Source organism: Grampus griseus (genome assembly GCF_964374135.1).
Source record: "Grampus griseus genome assembly, chromosome: 5".
In the NCBI taxonomy this organism is placed as follows: Eukaryota; Metazoa; Chordata; class Mammalia; order Artiodactyla; family Delphinidae; genus Grampus; species Grampus griseus.
Window position 1 is genome coordinate 143,319,237 of NC_138998.1, and position 23,603 is coordinate 143,342,839.

At 48.5% G+C, this 23,603-nt stretch overlaps 1 protein-coding gene across 1 annotated transcript; it reads right to left on the reverse strand.

The window, feature by feature from the left end:
- Positions 1–1,709: 1,709 nt before the first annotated feature.
- SPATC1L (spermatogenesis and centriole associated 1 like) lies at positions 1,710–22,436 on the reverse strand (the record flags this gene model as incomplete). The annotated part of the gene is made up of 3 exons (XM_082655605.1): positions 1,710–1,811; positions 10,419–10,705; positions 22,235–22,436. 3 exons carry the CDS (start codon positions 22,434–22,436, stop codon positions 1,710–1,712), a joined length of 591 nt encoding a protein of 196 aa, XP_082511731.1.
- Between the last annotated feature and the right edge of the window lie 1,167 nt (positions 22,437–23,603).

The window sequence follows — 23,603 nt, forward strand, 5'->3', positions numbered from 1 at the left end:
CTTTTCTTTTCTATTTTTTTTCTATCTCAGGGGAGTGGGACCAGTTCTTGGGGGCAGTTTTGAGACATTAAAATTTTTGGCAGGTGCTAAAAATAGCTCCTGAATAGGGGACCCTAGAAAGCTCCACCACTTACAGGAAAAAGCCATCTCACCAGCACCCGGTTGCTGGTTTCTACCACCACCTTCCAACCAAAGGGACCAGGGCTCTCGATCCCAGAACCAGGCAGAAAATCGACGCCCTTTGCACACTGGCTCCCCTTCCCCTGGGGGCTCCTGCTTCCTTGAATCATCTCCCAAGTAAACTGCCCGTCCTGCGCCAGCCTCGCCGGCAGGGCGCACCCACACAGCTGCACGCGGGCACGTGGTTTAAAGCGCTGCAGTCGCTGTCTTGCAATTCCTGACTTTTGAAAAAGGGGCCTGTGTTTTCACTCCGCCCTGCAGATTCTGCAGCTGCCCTGCCTGCTGCGGAATCCTTGCCCCAGGCTCCGCCTTCGGGGAAACCCGCAGGGGGACGGACCGCTGCCCTTCCAAGAGGAGGCACTGCGACCCCAGGGGAGGGGACCAGGAGCCGTGTGTGCTGGCGGGTCCTCAGGGTTGGTGGCCTCGTTCCAAACACAGCGGGGCCTCTGCCCTCAAAGAGCAGCGGTAAAGGAGGAACAGCAAACAGACGACTTTTAATAGAGTGCGACCCGCTGTGCAGGTGTGGGCTGTGGGGCGGGCGGCCGGGCGCCGGCCGGCGTGTCGGGACAGCCCAGGCGTAGGCGTACCGGGCCCTGGCGCCCTCAGCGCGCCCTCCGGAGAGCGGACGAGGAGCGCGGCGCCCGGGTTACAACACGCGTTTATTGCAGGGAGGCGCGGGTCGGAAGCTTCAGCAGGCGAAGAGCGGGCGGCCGTCCTCCTTGGAGAGCTCGCACAGGCAGTTGAGCAGAAGCAGCGAGTCGCCCAGGAACTTGGGGGGCACGACGTCGATGACCAACTTGCGCAGGGCGGCCGGGCTGCTGTGCAGCGGGTTGGCGCGCAGGTCGGGCCGCTGCTTCAGGATGCCGTAGGTGTTGATGAGGAACTCGCTGAACACGGGGTGCACAGCGCGCTTGTAGCCCAGCCTCTCCAGGCACGCCGTCAGCGTCAGGTAGCGGTGCGTCAGCTCCAGCCGCTTCTTCTCGTCCACTGAGCCGTCCAGGGACTTGATGGACGTCTGTGGGCACAGGCGCGGGCGGGCGGGCAGAACCGGGAACCCGCAGGCGGGGCCGTGGAGTGGGGCGGGAGGTGAGGCCCAGGCCCATGGCCGGGGGCAGGGCAGGGGCTAGATTCCCCTAGCGCAGCTGTGTAGGTGGTGACACTGAGGCCCACAGCCAGGCCCCACCAGGGGAGCCGTCCCCCAGTTGCCCTCCAGCACAGTGTCAGGGAGAGCAGGGAGCGGCACCCCAGGCTCGCAGAAGGTGTCTTGCCAGCTGGGGCTAAGCGTCAAAGTACTCCCCGGCCTGGAGCCACTCCTGAGATGGGACCAGCTCATCGTGTCCCCGGCACATCTGCCTCAGACACCACTCAGGCTCGCCCAGGGCTGCAGCTGCGTGGGCACCACGTGTGATGGGGCAGCAAGGGGACCCCGGGGCAGGGGGTGTTCTAGGGCAGGGAGGGCCCCCAGGCAGGGAGGCGCACCTGCTTGATCTTCTCAGGGATGTTGGACACAGTGAAGCCATAGAGCCGGGTCACCCCTGGGAAGACATAGGCCAGGATGCGCCAGTCCAGCTGGAAGGCGATCTCCCCAACGATGCGCCCGTCCTTCTCGGTGCCGGCAAAGCTCTGGATCTCTGCAAGGAGGAGGGGGGCGGGGGGGCCAGTGAGACAGGCTGGCCAGGACTCGGAGGGTCAGGGGCCACCCACCTTCCTCCTGCCTGTGCTCCAGGGTCCATTTCAGGGAGAGGACCGACCCGAACGCAGACACTGTGCGTTTGAGGTGAAGCCTCGGGAGCCCAGCAGAGCCTTCCGCAAGGCCCTGGTTGTGACCTGAGGGGGCACCCTCCTCCCCACTGACACCTGCCCTCCACTGTGAGGCCAACACAAATTTAAAAGGAAACTTTGAATTTTCTGTTGCCAAAGGGGAAAGAGAGCTTTCCTTTCCTCCCCGTTCTTGGCATGTTCCCTGAGCACCCTGATCCCAGGTCCTATCTCCATCCCTCCCCCACTCCCCAACAAAGTGGGCGTAAACACTCTAAAAGCCTGTTTCACAGCCCAGCATTATTTTCTTGTCCCCGAGTCTGCTCAGCACCCAGTCTAAGTTGACCCCTAAGAGGCCCCAGCCCGGAGACCAGGTGAACTCGGGACGGGCTAGGCGTGTCCCCCACCTGAGGGTGGGTCTGGTTACCTGAAGGACATGTAAGTAACACGTGTGGATCCAGTCTGCGTAGCTCTGTCTCGGCAGCCCGCGTGCCTCGCATGCTGGGCTAGTGCTTGTTCGGTAATAAGACTTTCCTTTGTTGTGAATAGGATTGCTGCGCTGGCAGATTCTAATTTTAATTATTGCCCACCGTCACCCCGGCACATCAACCGCCCTCCCCTCCAAAACCTGCTCCCAAATGTCCCCTCCCCACAGCAGTCTCCGATGTCAGCAAGTCTTCCACCTGACAACCGTGATACGATCAATACCCTTCAAAACCACTGTGCTCTTTGAAGGTCACACTGCCCACTGTTATCACCGGGTGCACCTGACCTTGAGAGACGGCTGGGTGAGAAAGGGCCTGCCTCACGATGCCCGGGGCGCCCTCACCGACCAGGACACGCCCGGCTGGGGGGCGCGGGCTCTCGGCACAGCATCCGGTGCCTTCCACGCTCTGCCCTTTCTTCCCCACGGGAGACATTTAGTAACGTGCCCATTCCTAAAGCTTTTCCTAAAAGCCCTGCAACCTTCAAACCCGCCCGTGATCCAAACCCCTTCCAAGGGTGTCGGATGGTGCAGCCCTGCCAGGTCCGTCCACCGGGCGGGCAGTGCACAAATGGGATAGGTGCTCCGCGTGGAGAGCCGGCCCCCCGGTCCTGTTACCCACAAACACCTGTGCCCACCGAAGGCTCAGGACCCCCAGCACACAGAGAGCTCGGCCTGACTCCCCAGCCATGCCGGCAGGGCTCAGTGGCCCGGGGAGTTGCTGAACTGCCCCTGCGGGCTGTCTGTGTGGGCGTGAGCGCTGGGCTCCAGGACCAGCCCTGCCCGTGACCTCGTTCTGCTTCCCTCGGCCCCATCCTGTGACTGTCCACACAGCCCCCCATCCCAGAACCCCGCCCGGTCACTCTCCACAGGAACGTGATTGCCAGTCAGCACGGGCTTATCAAGGCGAGGGATCGGCAGCCTCCTCCTCTGTGGACACCAGGAGAGGCTGGGGGGACATCCGTCCTTCCGCTCCCTCGGCCGCGCCTGTGCAGGTGCTGAGTGGGGAGGACGAGGCCGAACTCAGAGCACTCCGGGTCTCAGGGGATGTGGGCCGGGCAGATGGGAGGGCCAGCATGGGGGCCGAGGGGGTGTGGGTGCCCGGGGCAGGGGGCCTCCCCTGAGCCACAAGACCCAGAGCCCTGTGAGGGCCCTGGGGTCACAAGGTCACAGGGTTGGGGGAGGTAGAGAGCCAGGTGTCCGAGGGCCCAGGAGAAATGCTGGAGACAGGGAGCCACAGAGGTGTCGAGAAAGTAATCTGGCGGCTGAGGCCGGAGCGGCAGGACAGGGAGGCAGGTGACGGGGAGGTTCCTGGTAACAGGGGCTCGGACCCCCTCAGAGGGGCCCTTGAGGCCCCGAGCAACCAACCCAGCTGAGCCGGGCTGCTTCCGTTCCCTCCTCCAGGAGCGTCTCTGGTCCTTCCGTGGTTTGACTTATCCTCACGATGAGCCTTCGAGGGGCCTCAGGCTCCACTTCCACACAAAGGAACTGAGGTTGAGGGGCTCGCTGCGTCCCAATGACTTTTAACTCTTTTTATTGAGGTGTAATTCACATTATAAAATTCACTCTTTTCAAATATGCAATCCAGTGGCTTTTAGTATATTCACCAAGTCGTACAGCCATCACCACGGTCTACAAACCCTGTACCCAACTAGCACTCACTCGCGGTTCACACTGCAGCCACACACCCGCCTTCTGACCCTATGGATTTGCCTACTCTGGACATTTCATATCGGTGGGATCCCATAATATGTGGTCTTTCGTGACTGGCTTCATTCGCCCAGCATGCTTTCATGGCACGTCCATGTGGTAACGTGTGTCAGGACTTCAGTCCTACTTATGGCTGAACAACATTCCGTTGTATGGATACAGCACATTCTGTTTATCCATTCCTCCATGGACAGGCATCTGGGCTGCTTCCACTTGTTGGCTAATATGAATAATGCTGCTATGAACGCTCATATAAACATTTTTGTGTGGACAAATGTTTTCAGGTCTTTCGGTGATATACCTAGGAATGGAATTGCTGGGACACGAGGTAACTCTATGTCTAACTTTTTGAGGAACTGCCAGACTGTTTTCCACAGCGGCAAGGTGTGTAGGTTCCAATTCCCCCACTCCCTCTCCAACACTGCTTATTGTCCGTCTTTTTTTTTTTTTTTTTTTTTTGCGGTACGCAGGCCTCTCACTGTTGTAGCCTCTCCCGTTGCGGAGCACAGGCTCCAGACGCGCAGGCTCAGTGGCCATGGCTCACGGACCCAGCCGTTCCGTGGCATGTGGGATCTTCCCGGACCGGGACACGAACCCGCGTCCCCTGCATCGGCAGGCGGACTCTCAACCACTGCGCCACCAGGGAAGCCCCGTCCGTCTTTTTTATTATAACCATCCTGGTGGATGTGAAGTGGTGTCTCACTGCAGTTTTCATTTGCATTTCACTGATGGCTGAGGATACTGAACATCTTTTCACGTGCTTATTGGCCATTTGTCTGCCTTCTTTGGGGAAATGTCTATTTAAATTCTTTGCCCATTTCTAATTGGACTGTTTGTCTTTTACTGAGGAGTTGTAAGTGTTCTTATATATCCTGGATACTGTTCCCTTATCGGATACATGATTTACACATATTTTCTCCCATTCCGTGAGTTGACTTCTCACTTTTTTGAAATGTTCCTTTGAAATACCAAAGTGTTTACCTTTGATAAAGTCTGATATATCCGTTTTTCCTTTTGTTGCTCATACCTTTGTTGTCACAGCTATGACTCTATTGCCAAATCCAAGGTCATAAGAGTTATGTCTATGTTTTCTTTTAAGAGTTTTATGGTGTTAGGTCTTTTAAGTCTGTGATCTATTTTTAGTTAACTTTCTACATTGTGTGAAGTCCAACTTCATTATTTTGCACCTGGATATCCACTTTCCCAGCACCGTTTGTTGAAAAGACTCTTCTCTCCCCACTGAATTGTCTTGGAACCCTTGTCAAAGATCCAACCTGTAAATGCATGGGTTTATCTCTGGACTTATTCTATTTCATCGACTTGTATGCCTGTTCTTATACCAGTACCATGCTGTTGATTACTGTAACTTTATAGTAACTTTTGAAATTGGGAAATGTGTGTCCTCCGATTTTATTCTCCTTTTTCAAGATTGCTTTGCCTATTCTGAGTCCCATGCATTTCCATACAAATTTTAGGATCAGCATGTCAATTTCTGCAAAGGAGCCAGGTGGGATTTTGATAAGGATTTGCATTGAGGTTTGTGGATCAATTTGGGGAGTTTTGCCATCTTGATAATAGTAAGTCTTTTAAGCCATGACTGCAAGATTTTTTCCATTTATTTAGGTCTTAATTTCTTTCAACCATGTTTTATAGTTTTCAGTGTTCTCCTTCCTTAATCACTTAGCAGTGCTGTACAAGGTACCCAGGAATTAAAGCTGAGAACCAGATACACTGCACAGAAACATGTTAGGGAAAATGGGGCCCATGGAGGAGCAGGCTGCAAACTCCTCCTTCTGTATTAATACATTTATCTCATCAGAAATCAGTCCTTCTCCCTGCTTCCCTAAAGTATAAATTAGGCAGAAGAAACGAGCTACACCTGAGAGGATCTAGAAATCATGTCTAGCCAACTTGGGCCTTCCAAGATCCAGCCAAAAACCTATTCCTCAAAGAAAAAGTGTCAGTAAGATTGATAAACCTCTATCCAGACTTATTACAGAAAAAAAGAAGACAAAAATTACCACTATCAGAAAAGAGAGATGGCATCACCACAGATTTTACAGACATTAAAAGGATAATAATGTAATACTAACAACAACTTTATGCCAATAAATTTAACAACTCGGATGAAATGAACCAATTCCTTAAAAGATACAAAAGCTCACTTTTGTATCTTTTTTTGTGAGTGAACTACCAAATCTCACTCAAGAAGAAATTTAAAAAAATTTGAACAGCCTTATATCAACTAAGGAAATTGAATTTGTTGGGGTGGGGAGAGAATGTTCCTACAAAGAAAATTCAATGCTCAGATGGTTTCAGTGATGAACTTTACCAGACACCTAAGGAATACATAATGCCAATTCTACACAAACTCATCTAGATAATTAAAGAGAATGGAACACTTTCTTCCTCATTCACTGAGGCTGACATTAACCCAATATCAAAGTCAAAAAATGACATAAGAAAACTATAGACCAATATCCCTCACAGACTGCAAAAATTCTTAACAAAAATTTAGTAAATTGAATCAAACAATACAAAAAAGTATAATACATCATGACCAAGTGAGGTTTATCTCAGTAATGCAAGGTTGGTTTATAATTCAAAAATCAATCAATGTTATTTACCATATTAACAAACTACAAATGAAAACCAAATGCTCATCTCAATAGGTGCAGAAAAAGCATTCAACAAATTCCAAAATACATCCAGGATAACTCTGAGCAAACAAGGAATTAAAGGGAACTTCCTCAACCTGATGGAGGGCATCTACAAAACTTAGCTAACATCATACTTAATGGTGACAGACGGAATGCTTTCCCCCTACATCCAAAAAAGACAAGAATGCCCACTGTCACCATTTCTATTCAACACTGTTCCAGCCAATGCAATAAGACAAGAAAAAGAAATTAAAGGCATACAGATTAGAAATGAAAAAATAACTTTGTCTTTATTCACAAATGACATGGTATCTATCCTAAAGAATCTAAAAAAAAACTACTAGAACAAATATGTGAGTTCAGTTAAGTTGCAAGATACAAGGTTCTATTTGTCAGGGTTCTTTAGAGAAACAGAAACAGAACCATATGTGGTGTGTGTGTGTGTGTGATTATGAAAACTGACAAGTCCCAAGACCTGTGAGGGTGAGTCAGCAAGCTGGAGGCTCAGAAGAGCTGATGATATAGTCTCAGTCTGAGCTCAAGGTCTGAGAAACAAGAGAATCAATGGTGTGGCTCCAGTTCAAAGGACTGGAGGCATAAGAGCTGAGATTTCAGTTGCAATCCAAAGGCAGTCAGGCAGGAGGAATTCCCTCTTACTTAGGAGAGAGTCAGCCTTTTTGTCCTATTCAGGCCTTCAAGTGATTGGATGAGGCCCACCCACATTAAGGAAGTCCATCTACTTTACTCAGTCTATTGATTTAAATATTAAACTCATCCAAAAACATCCTCACAGAAATACCCAGAATAATGTTTGACCAAATATCTGGGCACCTAATGGCCCAGTCAAGTTGACAAATAAAATTAACCATCATGGGGTCAATATACAAAACCAATTGTGTTACTGTATACTAGAAACAATCCGAAATTCATATTGATAAAAACAATACTATTTATTTTTCAGCATCAAAAACATGAAATACTGAGGGATAAATTCAACAAAAATGTGCAAGATCTGTACACAGAAGACTATAAAATATTGCTGAGCAATATTTTTTTAACTTATTTATTTATCTATTTATTGGAGGCGTTGGGTTTTCGTTGTGGTGCGCGGGCTTCTTATTGCAGTGCCTTCTCTTGTTGCGGAGCACGGACTCTAGGTGTGCGGGCTTCAGTAGTTGTGGCACACGGGCTCAGTAGTTGTGGCTCACGGGCTCTAAAGTACAGGCTCAGTAGTTGTGGCGCATGGGCTTAGGTGCTTTGCGGTACGTGGGATCTTCCCAGACCAGGGCTCGAACCTGAGTCCCCCGCATTGGCAGGCGGATTCTTAACCACTGCTCCACCAGGGAAGTCCCGAGGGCGTGTTGCCTCCCTGTCAGGGAATCGAACCCCGGTCTCCGGCATGACAGGCGGGGAAACTCACCACTATACTAACGAGGACGGCGGCTTGAGCGATATTTTTAAAGAACTAAATAAATGGAGAGATATACAGGCATACCTTGGATATATTGCTGATCCAGTTCCAGACCACCACAATAAAGCAAAATATCACACTAAAGCAAGTCACATGAACTTTTTTGGTTTTTCAGTGCACATAAAATTAGTTTTACACTATACTGTAGTCTATAGTGTGCAATAACATTATGTCCAAAAAAACTCCAATGTACATACCTTAATTTTAAAATATTTTACTGCTAAAAAATGCTAACCATCATTTGAGCCTTCAGTGAGTCACAACCTTTTTGCTGGGGAGGGCCCCTGCCTCAGTGCTGATGGCTGCTGACTGATCAGGGTGGTGGCTGCTGAAGGCTGGGGTTGGTGTGGCAATTTCTTTAAAAAGGTAACAGTGAAGTTTGCCACATTGACTGCACCTCATTTCAAGAATAATTCCTCCGTAGCATGCATTGCTGTTTCATAGCATTTCACCCACAATAGAACTTCTTTCAAAATTAAAGTTAATCCTCTCAAACCCTGCTGCTACTTTATTGACTACGTTTATGTAATGTTCTAAATCCTTTGTTGTCATTTCAACAATCTTTACAGCATCTTCACTAGGAGTAGATTCCATTTCAAGAATCCACTTTCTTAGATCATCCATAAAAAGCAGCTCCTCATCTATGAAGGCTTTATCCTGAGATTGCAGCAAGTCAGTCACATCTCAGGCTCCACTTCTGATTCTAGTTCTCCTGCAGTTTCCACCACATCTGCAGTTATTTCCCCCACTAAGGTCTTTTTTTAAAAAAATAATCGAATATTAGGGTTTGGTTTGGTTTTGCTTTTGGCTGCATTGGGTCTTCGTTGCTGCGCCCAGGCTTTCTCTAGTTGCGGTAAGCAGGGGCTACTCTTTGTTGCGGTGCGAGGGCTTCTCATTGAGGTGGCTTCTTTTATTGCGGAGCACGGGCTCTAGGCATGCGGGCTTCAGTAGTTGTGGTGTGCGGGCTCAGTAGTTGTGGCGCACAGGCTTAGTTGCTCCACAGGATGTGGGATCTTCCAGGACCAGGGCTCGAAACCGTATCCTCTGCATTGGCAGGCGGATTCTTAACCACTGCACCACCAGGGAAGCCCCACACTGAGGTCTTGAACCTCTCAAAGTCATCCATGAGGGTTGGTACCAACTTCTTCCAAACTCCTGTTAATGTTGATATGTTGACCTCTTCCCGTGAATCATGAATGTTCTTAATGGTATCTAGAATGATGAATCCTTTCCAGAAGGTTTCAATTGACTTTGCCCCGATCCATCAGAGGAATCACTGTCTGTGGTGGCTGTAACCTTACGGAATGTATTTCTTCAATAATAAGACCTGAAAGTCAAAATGACTCCTTGATCCATGGGCTACAGGATGGATGTTGTGTTAGCAGACATGAAAACAACCTTTATCTCATTGTGCATCTCCATCAGAGCTCCAGGGTGACCAGGTGCATTGTTGATGGGCAGTAATATTTTGAAAGGAATCTTTTTTTCTGAGCAGTAGGTCTCAGTAGGGGACTTAAAATATTCAGTAAACCATTTTGCAAACGGATGTGCTGTTATCCAGGCTTTGTTTTCCATTTATAGAGCGCAGGCAGAGTGCTCTTAGGATTTTCAGATGATAAATGCATAATTCTTAAGGGCCTTAGGATTTTCAGAAGATACATGAGCACTGGCTTCAACTTCAAGTCACCAGCTGCATTAGCCCCTAACAAGAGAGTCAGCCTTTCCTTTGAAGCTTTGAAGCCAGGCAGTGACTTCTCCTCTCTAACTGTAAAGTCCTAGATAGAATCTTCTTCCAACAGAAGACTGTGAACAACCAATTTTCAATGTAGATGCCAGCAAGGTTTTCTTGTAGAAATGGGCAAGTTGATTCTAACATTCATACAGAACCTAGAATAGGCAGAACAACTTGGACAAAAAGAACAAAGTTGAAGAACTTATACCATCTGATCTACAGTCTTATTATAAAGCTATAGTCATTGAGACACTGTGTATTGGAATCAATACTGACACAGATAAATGCAGCAGCACAGAGCCCGGACCACTCTCCCCAGCAGCGCCTCCCACCCTGCACCCACCCCTGGCCCGCTGTACCGTTAAGGTAGAAGCTCTTCCTGGTCCTGTCCCCGGAGGGCAGGCTGCTCTCCAAGAAGCACACCTTCTTGGGCCGGCCCACCTCCCTGGGCTCCAGCAGGCTCTTGTCCGCCAGCGGGTCCTGCAAGGAACTCAGGAGCGGGGACAGCTTCCGGTCAGAGCCACGGGGCGCAGACAGCTCTGGGGAGCTGAGGAAATTCTTGAAGGGCACCTGGGAGGAGGTCGCACAGCCTGGGGAGGCATCGTCCTCGCTGGAGAGGGGGGCGTGTGAGCACAGCAGATCCTCCAGGGAGGACGCCTGCAGCTGGGAGGGTGCATCAGGGCCACCGTTGAACCTTCCAAAATCTGGAACTAGGGCAGGGAGGAGAGGAAGGAGACGTCGGGCTGAGGTTCCCGAAACATCCCGAGAAGTGCAGAGACCACTTTAAGAACACGCACACACCCTGCCCCGGCTCTGACACCTGCTCCCCTTTACGGGAGGAGGTGACGGACACGTGGGCGAGACAGCTATGGGCGCCGGCGCCCAAGGACACCAGCAGCCTCAGGTTCATGGGCACAGTGAGCGTGGGTGCCTCTGATGCCTCCTCCAACCTGTGCATCCACACACTGTGACAGTGACTGTTATGTGCTTCTTAAATTTTACAGAAATGGTATCATCTGACACATGTTTTATTCTGAAACTTATCTTTTGTTGAGATTTATCCACATTGACTGAGTCATTTGGTAGCTCACTGGTTCATTTAACCATTTCCCGGCACACGTGCACACACACTTGCACACAGACACAGATTTTTTTAACCATCATCCCACTGAGGCACGTGGGGCTGTTTCCAGATTTCCTTGTAAAAGCAAAGCCACGATCAGTGTCCCTCGATGTGCATCCCCTGCCAAACACACAGCCCACAAACTGCCAACAGGACACGCCTCAGGGACTTACCAAGGCTGAGGCATCAAGGGTCCCCAGAGCTGGATTCTTCCTCTGGCTCAGCCCGAGGAGCCTAGAGCCCTGTGCTCAGGACGCAAATATCCCGAGGGGAGGTGGGCTGTTCCAGCAGTGGGCAGGGGCTGGAAAAACACCTCATGGACTTGGGGAAGAGCCACATCTATGAGGGATTGTTGTGTGGCCAGGTGGGTTTGCACTTTTCATTTAGTTTCTATTTAGTGAATTGAAATCCCCTTCTGTTATTCCTAAGCCTTAATAAATTTGTGTTAAACGTTAAAAAAAATTTTTATTTAATCCTCAGTGAAGTCCAAATTTTCAGGTCACATTACAATAAAACTGTAAGTGAAAAATGAGAGTCAATAGAAAACTCCATCTCCTCAGAATTAAAAGCATTCTCTTAAGTAATGATCAGATCAAGGAGGAAATAAAAATAGGAAGAAAATGATTATTGAAAACTACTGAAAATCAGAACACTATATATACTACGACATCAGTACATTGAAAACTGTATTCAGGGACCTCCCTGGTGGCGCAGTGGCTGAGAATCTGCCTGCTAATGCAGGGGACACGGGTTCGAGCCCTGGTCTGGGAGGATCCCACATGCCACGGAGCCACTAGGCCCGTGAGCCACAACTACTGAGCCTGCGCGTCTGGAGCCTGTGCTCTGCAACAAGAGAGGCCGCGATAGTGAGAGGCCCGCACACCACGATGAAGAGTGGCCCCCGCTTGCCGCAACTAGAGAAAGCCCTCGCACAGAAACGAAGACCCAACACAGCCATAAACAAATAAATAAATAAATTTAAAAAGAATAACAACCCAAGCCAAGCTGTAGGATTTGTTTAAAAAAAAAAAACCAACTGTATTTAGGTGGACTCTGGGAGGGCTCACGCCAAGGAGAGTACTTTCCAGAACTTCTGCTGCCAGTGTCCTTGTCCTCACAGTGAGACATAGCCACCCGTGCCTCTCAGTTTGAAGACTGGGTTTTCGATAAGCAGTGGTCCCGTGGTATCATTAGATTGACTATTGATTCACCTTCGTCTACATCAGTCAAGAGCTATCATCGGAGTTTCTGATGCTGCTGACTCTACATCTGAACCTGGATGTTTTAAGAGCATTACAAACTGAGCAAGTCTGAAAACGAACTGGTGGATAAAAGTAATCATCTAAATTCTCCAGGAGAGAGCAGACAGCAGAAGCAAGAAGAACTACAATCCTGCAGCCTGTGGAACAAAAACCACACTCACAGAAAGATAGACAAGACGAAAAGTCAGAGGGCTATGTACCAGATGAAGGAACAAGATAAAACCCCAGAAAAACAATTAAATGAAGTGGAGACAGGAAATCTTCCAGAAAAAGAATTCAGAATAATGATAGTGAAGATGATCCAGGACCTCGGAAAAAGAATGGAGGCAAAGATCGAGAAGATGCAAGAAATGTTTAACAAAGACCTAGAAGAATTAAAAAACAGACACCTAGAAGAATTAAAGGACAAACAAACAGAGATGGGTAATACAATAACTGAAATGACAAATACACTAGAAGGATGAATAGCAGCAAAACCAAGGAAGACGGGATAAGTGATCTGGAAAACAGAATGGTAGAATTCACTGCCGCAGGACAGAATAAAGAAAAAAGAATGAAAAGAAATGAAGACAGCCTAAGAGGCCTCTGGGACAACATTAAACACAACAACACTTGCATTATAGGGGTCCCAGAAGGAGAAGAGAGAGACAAAGGACACGAGAAAATATTTGAAGAGATTATAGTTGAAAACTTCCCTAACATGGGAAAGGAAATAGCCACCCAAGTCCAGGAAGTGCAGAGAGTCCCAGGCAGGAGAAACATGCCAAGACACGTAATAATCAAACTGACAAAAATTAAAGACAAAGAAAAATTATTGAAAGCAATAAGGGAAAAACGACAAATAACATACAAGGGAATTCCCATAAGGTTAACAGCTGATTTCTCAGAAGAAACTCTACAAGCCAGAAGGGAGTGGCATGGTATTATTAAAGTGATGAAAGGGAAGAACCTACAACCAAGATTACTCTACCCGGCAAGGATCTCATTCAGATTCGATGGAGAAATCAAAAGCTTTAGAGACAAGCAAAAGCTAAGAGAATTCAGCACCACCAAACCAGCTCTACAACAAATGCTAAAGGAACTTCTCTAAGTGGGAAACACAAGAGAAGAAAAGGACCTACAAAAACAAACCCAAAACAGTTAAGAAAATGGTAGTAGGAATATACATATCGATAATTACCTTAAACGTGAATGGATTAAATGCTCCAACCAAAAGACACAGGCTTGCTGAACGGATACAAAAACAAGACCCATCTATATGCTGTCTATAAGAGACGCACTTCAGACCTAGGGACACAAACAGACTGAAAGTGAGGGGATGGAAAAAGATATTCCATGCAAATGGAAATCAAAAGAAAGCTGGAGTAGCAATACTCATATCAGATAAAATAGACTTTAAAATAAAGAATATTACAAGAGACAAGGAAGGCCACTACATAATGGTCAAGGGATCAATCCAAGAAGAAGATATAACAATTATAAATATATATGCACCCAACATAGGAGCACCTCAATACATAAGGCAACTGCTAACAGCTATAAAAGAGGAAATCAACAGTGACCCAATAATAGTGGGGACTTTAAAACCTCACTTACACCAATGGACAGACCATCCAGACAGAAAATTAATAAGGAAACACAAGCTTTAAATGACACAATAGACCAGATAGATTTAATTGATATTTATAGTACATTCCAGCCAAAAACAGCAGATTACACTTTCTTCTCAAGTGTGCACAGAACATTCTCCAGGGTAGATCATATCTTGGGTCACAAATCAAGCTTTGGTAAATTTAAGAAAATTGAAATCATATCAAGCAAAATTTCTGACCACAACGTTATGAGATTAGAAATCAATTACAGGGAAAAATATGTAAAAAAAACACAAACACATGGAGGCTATACAATACATTACTAAATAACCAAGAGATCATGAAGAAATCAAAGAGGAAATCAAAAAATACCTAGAGACAAATTACGATGAAAACACGATGATCCAAAACCTACGGGATGCAGCAAAAGACTTTCTAAGAGGGAATTTTATAGCAATACAAGCCTACCTCAAGAAACAAGAAAAATCTCAAATAAACAAACTAACCTTACACCTAAATGAACTAGAGAAAGAAGAACAAACAAAACCCAAAGTTAGTAGAAGGAAAGAAATCATAAAGATCAGAGCAAAGATCAATAAAACTAAAAGGTGGTTCTTTGAGAAGATAAACAAAATTGATAAAACCTTAGCCAAACTCATCAAGAAAAAGAGGGAGAGGACTCAAATCAATAAAATTAGAAATGAAAAAGGAGAAGTTACGACAGACTCCGAAGAAATATAAAGCATCCTAAGAGACTACTACAAACAACTCTATGCCAATAAAATGGACAACCTGGAAGAAATGGACAAATTCTTAGAAAAGTATAACATTCCAAGACTGAACAAGGAAGAAACAGAAAATATGAACAGACCAATCACAAGTAATGAAATTGAAACTGTGATTAAAAATCTTCCAACAAACAACAGTCCAGAACCAGATGGCTTCACAGGTGAATTCTATCAAACATTTAGAGAAGAGCTAACACCCATCCTTCTCAAACTCTTCCAAAAAATTGTAGAGGAAGGAACACTCCCAAACTCATTCGAGGAGGCCACCATCATCCTGATAACAAAACCAGACAAAGATATTACAAAAAAAGAAAGTTACAGACCAATATCACTGATGAATATAGATGCAAAAATCCTCAAAAAAATACTAGCAAAAAGAATCCAACAATGCAGTGAAAGGACCATACACCATGATCAAGTGGGATTTATCCCAGGGATGCAAGGATTCTTCAACATACGCAAATCAATCAGTGTGATACACCGTATTAGCAAATTGAAGAGGAAGAACCATATGATCATCTCAATAGATGCAGAAAAATCTTTTGACAAAATTCAACACCCATTTATAATAAAAACTCTCCAGAAAATGGGCATAGAGGAAACCTACCTCAACATATTAAATGCCACAGCAAACATCATTCTCAATGGTGAAAAACTGAAAGCATTTCCTCTAAGATCAGGAACAAGACAAGGATGTTCACTCTCACCACTATTATTCAACATAGTTTTGGAAGTCCTAGCCACAGCAATCAGAGAAGAAAAAGAAATAAAAGGAATACATATTGGAAAAGAAGAAGTAAAACTGTCACTGTTTGCAGATGACATGATACTATACATAGAGAATCCTAAAGATGCCACCAGAAAACTACTAGAGCTAATCAGTGAATTTGGTAGAGTTGCAGGATACAAAATTAATGCACAGAAATCTCTTGCATTCCTATACACTAATGATGAAAAATCTGAAAGAGAAATCAAGGAAACACTCCCATTTACCATTGCAACAAAAAGAATAAAATACCTAGGAATAAACCTACCTAGGGAGATAAAAGACCTGTATGCAGAAAACTATAAGACACTGATGAAAGAAATTAAAGATGATACCAACAGATGGAGAGATATACCATGTTCTTGGATTGGAAGAATCAATATTGTGAAAATGACTATACTACCCAAAGCAATCTACAGATTCAATGCAATCCCTATCAAATTACCAATGGCATTTTTACAGAACTAGAACAAAAAGTCTTAAAATTTTTAGGGAGACAAAAAAGACCCTGAATAGCCAAAGCAATCTTGAGGGAAAAAAAACTGAGTGGGAGGAATCAGACTCCCTGACTTCAGACTATACTACAAAGCTACAGTTATCAAGACAATATGGTACTTGCACAAAAACAGAAATATAGATGAATGGAACAGGATAGAAAGCCCAGAGATAAATCCACGTACCTATGGTCAACTAATCTATGATGAAGGAGGCAAGGATATACAGTGGAGAAAAGACAGTCTCTTCAATAATTGGTGCTGGGAAAACTGGACAGCTACATGTAAAAGAATGAAATTAGAACAGTCCTTAACACCATACACAAAAATAAACTCAAAATGGATTAGAGACTTAAATGTAAGACTGGACACTATAAAACTCTTAGAGAAAAACATAGGAAGAACATTCTTTGACATAAATCACAGCAAGATCTTTTTTGATCCACCTCCTAGAGTAATGGAAATGAAACCAAAAATAAACAAATGGGACCTAATGAAACTTAAGAGCTTTTGCAAAGCAAAGGAAACTACAAACAGGACGAAAAGACAACCCTCAGAATGGGAAAAAATATTTGCAAACGAATCAATGGGCAAAGGATTAATCTCCAAAATATATAAACAGCTCATGCAGCTCTATACTAAAAAAACCAAACAACCCAATCCAAAAATGGGCAGAAGACCTAAATAGACATTTCTCCAAAGAAGACATACAGATGGCCAAGAAGCACATGAAAAGCTGCTCAACATCACTAATCATTAGAGAAATGCAAATCAAAACTACAATGAGGTATCACCTCACACCAGTTAGAATGGGCATCATCAGAAAATCTACAAAAAACAAATGCTGGGGAGGGTGTGAAGAAAAGGGAACCCTCTTGCACTGTTGGTGGGAATGTAAATTGATACAGCCACTATGGAGAACAGTATGGAGGTGTCTTAAAAAACTAAAAATAGAATTACCGTATGACCCAGCAATCCCACTACTGGTCATATACCCAGAGAAAACCATAATTCAAAAAGACCCATGCACCCCAATGTTCATTGCAGCACTATTTACAATAGCCAGGAAGCAACCTAAATGCCCATCGACAGAAGAGTGGATAAAGAAGATGTGGTACCTATGTACAATGGAATATTACTCAGCCATAAACAGGAACGAAATTGGGTCATTTGTAGAGACGTGGATGGATCTAGAGACTCTCATACAGAGTGATGTAAGTCAGAAAGAGAAAAACAAATATCATATATTAACACATATATGTGGAGCCTAGAAAAGTGGTGCAGATGAACTGGTTTGCAGGGCAGAAATAGAGACACAGATGTAGAGATCAAACGTATGCACAGCAAGAGGAGAAAGTGGTGGGCGGGGGTGGTGGTGTGATGAATTGGGAGATTGGGATTGACATATATACACTAATATGTATAAAATGGATAACTAATAAGAACCTACTGCATAAAAAAATAAATAAATTTTTTTTTAAATCTCGTATTTAGAGGGACCTCCCTGGTGGCACAGCGGTTAAGAATCCGCCTGCCAATGCAGGGGACATGGGTTCAAGCCCTGGTCCGGGAAGATTCCACATGCTGCGGAGCAAGGAATCCCGTTCACCACAACTACTGAGGCTGCGCTCTAGAGCCTGCGAGCCACACCTACTGAGCCCATGTGCTGCAACTACTGAAGCCCACGCGCCTAGATTCCATGCTCTACAACAAGAGGAGCCATGCAATGAGCAGCCCATGCACCGCAACAAAGAGTAGCCCCCGCTCACCACAACTAGAGAAAGCCTGCATTGCAGCAACAAAGACCCAACGCAGCCAAAAGATAAATTAAAAAAAATACTTTATAAAACAAAAACTGTATTTAGAGTGAAATTAGTAACTTAAATCCTTTAATTACTTCTAAAACATCAGCAAAAAATTAAACATTCATATGGGAATGAACTCTTGAAGAAAGAAAAAGTTAGAAAATAATAAAAATGGCAGCAGAAATAAACTCGCAACAGCTCTGGGAAGCCCAATGAGAGCGGAACTGTGGAAAGCTACTTTAGAGAGACAGAAAACATAAAGGAGTAAAATTGGAAATGAGAAAAGTGACATAAGAATGACTAGGAAGATAATGTTTAAATTATAAAAGTATTGATAATATATACAAATGAATATTAATTGAAAATTTTAATAAAAGGAGAGATCATCTGGGAAATTATTTTAAATGACTCAGAAGTAGAAAACCTAAATGGACCAATAAGCAAAAAAGGAAAACCTAGAAGTTACAGAATAGTTATGCTGCAAAGGGCTGCAGGCCTGGGTGATTGGTTGGTGAGTGAGTTCTTTCAAGTTCCCAAACAATTCACAATCCCTACATCATATAAACGAGGTTGGAACACTGAAAAAATTAAAAGATGCTTGATTATTAAGGTTATAAATTGTCACAACGCTGATATCGAATCCCTGCAAAGACAGCCCACAGAAAGGAAACTGTAGCCCAGATTCATGTAGGAACAGAGTCCAGAGATCCTAAGCAAAGCCCCAGCCAAACAGATGCCACAACAGACACAGCTCAGACCCAGGACCCACGGGGTCTCTCAACGAAGCAGCATAACAAGACCCCACAGACGAGCTGTGAGAAGCAGCTGAGGGCACTTCCGCCGATGCCGAAACGAGGTCATAAAAATTTAACAAAATAAGCCGTTTCTCAGTTCTTTTTTTTTTGTTGTTCTTTAAAAATAAGGACTACGGGCTTCCCTGGTGGCGCAGTGGTTGAGAGTCCGCCTGCCGATGCAGGGGACACGGGTTCGTGCCCCAGTCCGGGAAGATCCCACATGCCGCGGAGTGGCTGGGCCCATGAGCCATGGCCGCTGAGCCTGCGCGTCCGGAGCCTGTGCTCCGCAACGGAAGAGGCCACAACAGTGAGAGGCCCGCGTACCGCAAAAAAAAAAAAAAAAAAAAAAGGACTAGAAAGACTCTTCCCCAGCACCCAGACTGCACATCCCCCGATCCCTGGGCAGACAGGGCCATTCACGGCCCACCACCCACCAGGAGGATAGCGGGGAGGCTGCCAAGGCCAAAGGTCCTGGGAGTTCTGAGGAACAAAGACAGAAACAAGTGTATGAGCTGCCAACCTCGTTTAAAATGATCGTTTGTAAACAGAGCAACTATAGACTTAGAAAACATAGGAGAATGAACTGAAAAACTTAGCAGAATAAAACAGCTTATGAACAGGCTGGATATAGGATAAATATCTACAAATCAACAGCTTTCCAAAACACAGCAACACTGATAACGAAAATACAGTGGAAAAAGAAATCCCATCCATGATTACAACAAGTAACATAAAGTGCTCCAGGGATAAACTAATTAACGTGAAAGATTTATGTGTGAGACCTGGCTGAAGAGGCTTGAAGAAACAGAGCCAAAAGAGCTTAATAAAACTGCAGTAGATGAAATCATCCTCTGGGTAAATGTACGCAGAAGAAATGTGAAAAGAATTACCGCTGCCTTCTGAGCCAGTGATTCTACCTTTAGGAAAACATACCCTAAGGAAATAACCCTAAATATAAAGTATTTTGCTGTGGTATCTACCTCGGCGTAAGAAAAAAGAACTGTCATTTCAAACATAAGAAGAGTTCATTCAATTGTGGTTCATCTGATTTTGGGAATATTACACAGCCATTTGAAATATATTTATAACAATACAGAAATAGCCACATCACGGTGTTAAAGGGAAAGAGGCAGAGAGATACTCAGAAACTACTTAAATCACCTGACACTGCACCCAGGACAGCAAGGAGTCCAGGCAACAGCGGAGGCTCCATGACTCGAGGGGCTCGGGGACCAGGATGGTCTGAAGGAATCAGGCCCAGGAGGGAGGGGCCGGGGCGGTTGAGGCCGCCCCGCCTCTGTCCCTTGGATCATGTGTACCATCTGCTCGAAGCGGCCCCAGGAGACCCCGGTGTGGCCTGGCTCAGCTCCCACAGGTGAGGCCGTGTACTGGGAAGCTGCAGGGTGCAGAGGCCGCAGCCTTTTGGAGAGGGCCCCAGTGTCCTCTTCAACGTTTCAACTGCACGTGGCCTTTGACCTAAGGGTTTCCCGACAGCTACCCCTCGGCAGGCCGCAGATGCACACGTGGGGCCATCCGTGGTCACAGGGAGCTGGAAAGGAGCTCCTGTCGTGGGGTCCAGGCTGAAGGGCTTGTGGTGAACCCACAGGGAACAGTGTGCCCTCCAGGAGAGGGCCGATGGGCAATGACAGCAAGATGGACGGTTGGGGAAATCAAAGTGTAGAACGGCTCAGCCCCAACGTAACTAAAAGGATCCCTAGACACACACAGAGCCACCGACAATGTCAGAGAGACGCCGAGCAGACGCTGGCAGCGGCTGCCTCTGGGAGTGGGGTCAGGAGCTCAGGCTCGGCCTGGGGGCAGTTACGTTCCCTGAGCGACTCTGGTAAATGGGAAAAATGGCTCTTCAGAGCACGTCCTGTTTCGAATGCAGACAGTGAGCCGCTGCTGTGTGCAGTTCTCCCGTCTGTGCCTTGAGCTGCTCGCAGGAACACCCGCTGGCTCTCCAAGTCCAGCCCCAAGGCCAAGGCTGCACCCTCTGCCGAAGGCTGAACCCTGGGCATGGAGGTGACCCTGAGGATGGCTGGGGCCCATGCCGACCTTGGCCCACACCCTGCAGCTGGGGCTCCAAGGCCTCTCTGTGGAAGGCCTGGTGGCGCGGGCTGGCCAGGGGCTGGGGCTCCTCCTAAGACTGCTGTCCGGCAGGATCTGGGCTTGCCCACAGGCGGGGTGCTGGCCATGGTCCCAGAGACTCTGGCCCGACTTGGACTCTGACGGGGAACAGCCCAGCCTGAGCGAGGGCCTGTACCTCGCCCGCAGCCCACCCTTCCAGCCCAGTGAGGGGAGGCCCAGAGAGCCTGTGCCCGCTGACCACGTGGATGGCTCTGAGCCCTGAGGGTAGGCCCATTCTTGGGATGAAGGGTGACAGAGTGGCACGAGGCAAGTGACTCTTGACAGTTGTCACAGTGCAGGCGAGGCCTTGGGACAAGTGCCCCATGAGCCTCCGTGCACTAGGCGTCCCTCGTAGGCTGCGAAGGCGGCACGGACGCTCTGCAGGCGTCACACGCGGGACACAGCACCGTGAGGCCAGCCCCTCCTCAGCAAGCGCCCGGGGACAAGTGTGTGTCCTGAGCTCCGGCAGGGCCCCCTCCTTTACCCTCCATCCCCCACGAGGACCCCCTGCTTGTCTGAGCTCCTTCCTCAAGGCCCCCCTGAGGCTGAAGGTGTGGAGATGCCGTGAGGGACCCTCGCACCCTGGGGACACGCTCGCTCACGGGGCCCTGCGCCCACAAGCTGCGTGCAGGGGGCTGATGGGTGATGGTGCCACCTTCCACGTGGGCCTGCTTGCTCAGGGTGGCAGCAGGCATTCGGTGGACTCCAGGAGGTGACCACACAACGGAGGTCCCCGGAGCAGCCGGGCATCCTGCTGCGGAACTGGCAGCAGCTTTGGAAGCAGCTTCAACTGCTTCCAAAAGGAAAGGAAACCATCTCACACCCTGTCGTTAAAAACGGCTCATCCCAAGAGATGGCAGGTCCACGGGCGCGGGCACCCCCAGGCAAGGGCTGGGGTGTGGACTCTGCCCGCCCTACTGGGCAGTGAGTGATCACCACCTCCAGAGACAAGGAGGTTGCCTGGCAGGGGCCCACTGTCCACATTCCAACCACTCAAACCAAGGTCAGGGCTCCAACCATGCCCTAAATCATGCTCCACATATGAAAATGCTTAAAGCACAGCCAACTGACTCACAGCAAGTGTCACGGCCTCTGCAGCGGCTCCCACAGGGCGCGCTGTTTTACGGTTCCTCACTCACTTCCTGCTGGTGATGCTGCAGCTCCCCCCTCCTGGGCGCCCTTCCCACTCCTGTCGTGGGGTCCAGGCGACGGGCCTTGACTGACGGCCAGCGCGGCGGGCGAAGCTGCCCCGCACGAGGGTTGAGCGTGCCCGGCGGGCCCGGCTCCCAGGAAAGGAGAGGCGCACACGGCCGGCCCCGCCAGCACCCCCGGGCTGACCTTGGTGGACCTGGACGTGCTGTTTGTAGCCTCTGTGACAGCACCTCGGCGGCCACCACGGACACAGAGCCCCACCAGCCCAAGCGGGTAACCTGTCCGCCCTCCTCCCAGGTGCGGACCCGCCTGAGGACACAGGCCCGGGCTCACCTGCACTGCAAGGCGAGCAGGCCTCAGGGTAGGCAGGCGCCTTGGGGATGAGCAGGTCGCAGCCCCCGCGCCCACAGCTCTCCTGGCAGCTCTCACTGAGCAGCCGCTTCAGCATCTGGTTCTCCTTCATGAGGCGCACCTGCTTCCTGAGGTCTGCATTCTCGATCATGAGCCTGTTCACCAGCTCGCTGCCCTCAGCCATGGCCGCGTCCTCAGTGCTCACGTGCGGGCCCGTGGTCCCATGGAGGTGGAAATCCAGAGCCCAGGGGCGCTCCAGAAACACCAAGAGAAGAGCCCGGAGTTCCACGCCCCTGGCCTTCCGCACCCTTGTGATGTCGCCCTTAAAGCAGCGGTGCCCCGCGGCCACGAAGGAGCAGAGGGGAGGGGGCGGGAGGGTGGGGAGGGGGCGCCTGCGACCTCGCGGGACGGGCACCCCAGCGCAGGGAACAGCGCAGGCCGAGGCCCAGACAAGAAGGTTCTGGCATGTCCCAGGAACAGCAAGAACTCTGGGCTGCACCCCTGAGAGAGAGGAGGCCGTGGATGCAAGGAAGGCGGGCCGGGAGCCCCTCGATGGCCCCCACAGCCCATGCAGCCCCAGCAGGTTCGAGGGGGCTGGCAGCTGGAGGCCACCTGCCAACCACACTCCCCTAGTCCAGAGGGTCCAGGCAGCACGTCAGTGTCCCCACACAGGCCACCAGCACTGAGTGTCAGGGACACTGACCATTACTGGACCCGAGGACCCCTGGCCAGGGCCCAGGGCTGTCTGGACCAACCACATGCAGAATCCTGCCAGATTGCAGTCCTTGGTCAGGGTGACCTCCGTGACCCTCCTCCACTCCCACTAACTACCCGGGAGGGGCATAAACTCAGCGCTGTTTCCTGGCTCCAAATGCAGCAGGTGGGTCGCCTGCTGCTCTGCCTGAGGACACAGCCCAGAACAGGAGCAGGGTCTTCTCTCCCATTCAGCGGACGCCTCGATGCCTCGAGGGCAGGGGGAGGGGGAGGAATCTCCATGCAGAACGCAGCCCTGCCTTCCCCAGACTCACAGCTTAGCGTAACGTCACCCACCCAATATCGGGTGGGATTTGCGGAGAAGGGTTGCATCCCGAGACAGAGCTGACAGGTCGGCGGGAACGTGGACAGCGGCCTCTGAGGAAGGCCCCAGGGCAGATGCCCCACCAGCCTCCTGAGAACAGGGCCGGGCGTGAGTAGCTCCCCTCCGCTGGCCCCTCCCCTCACACTTACAATGCCATTTCTTCCCCCCCACAAGAAAACCCTCAAGGTGGTACCCTCCAGCCATGGACCTGGGAACATCCTGCCAGTTTCCTGGTCATAATGCACTTCCCTTCTAACACATCACTGGATTCAA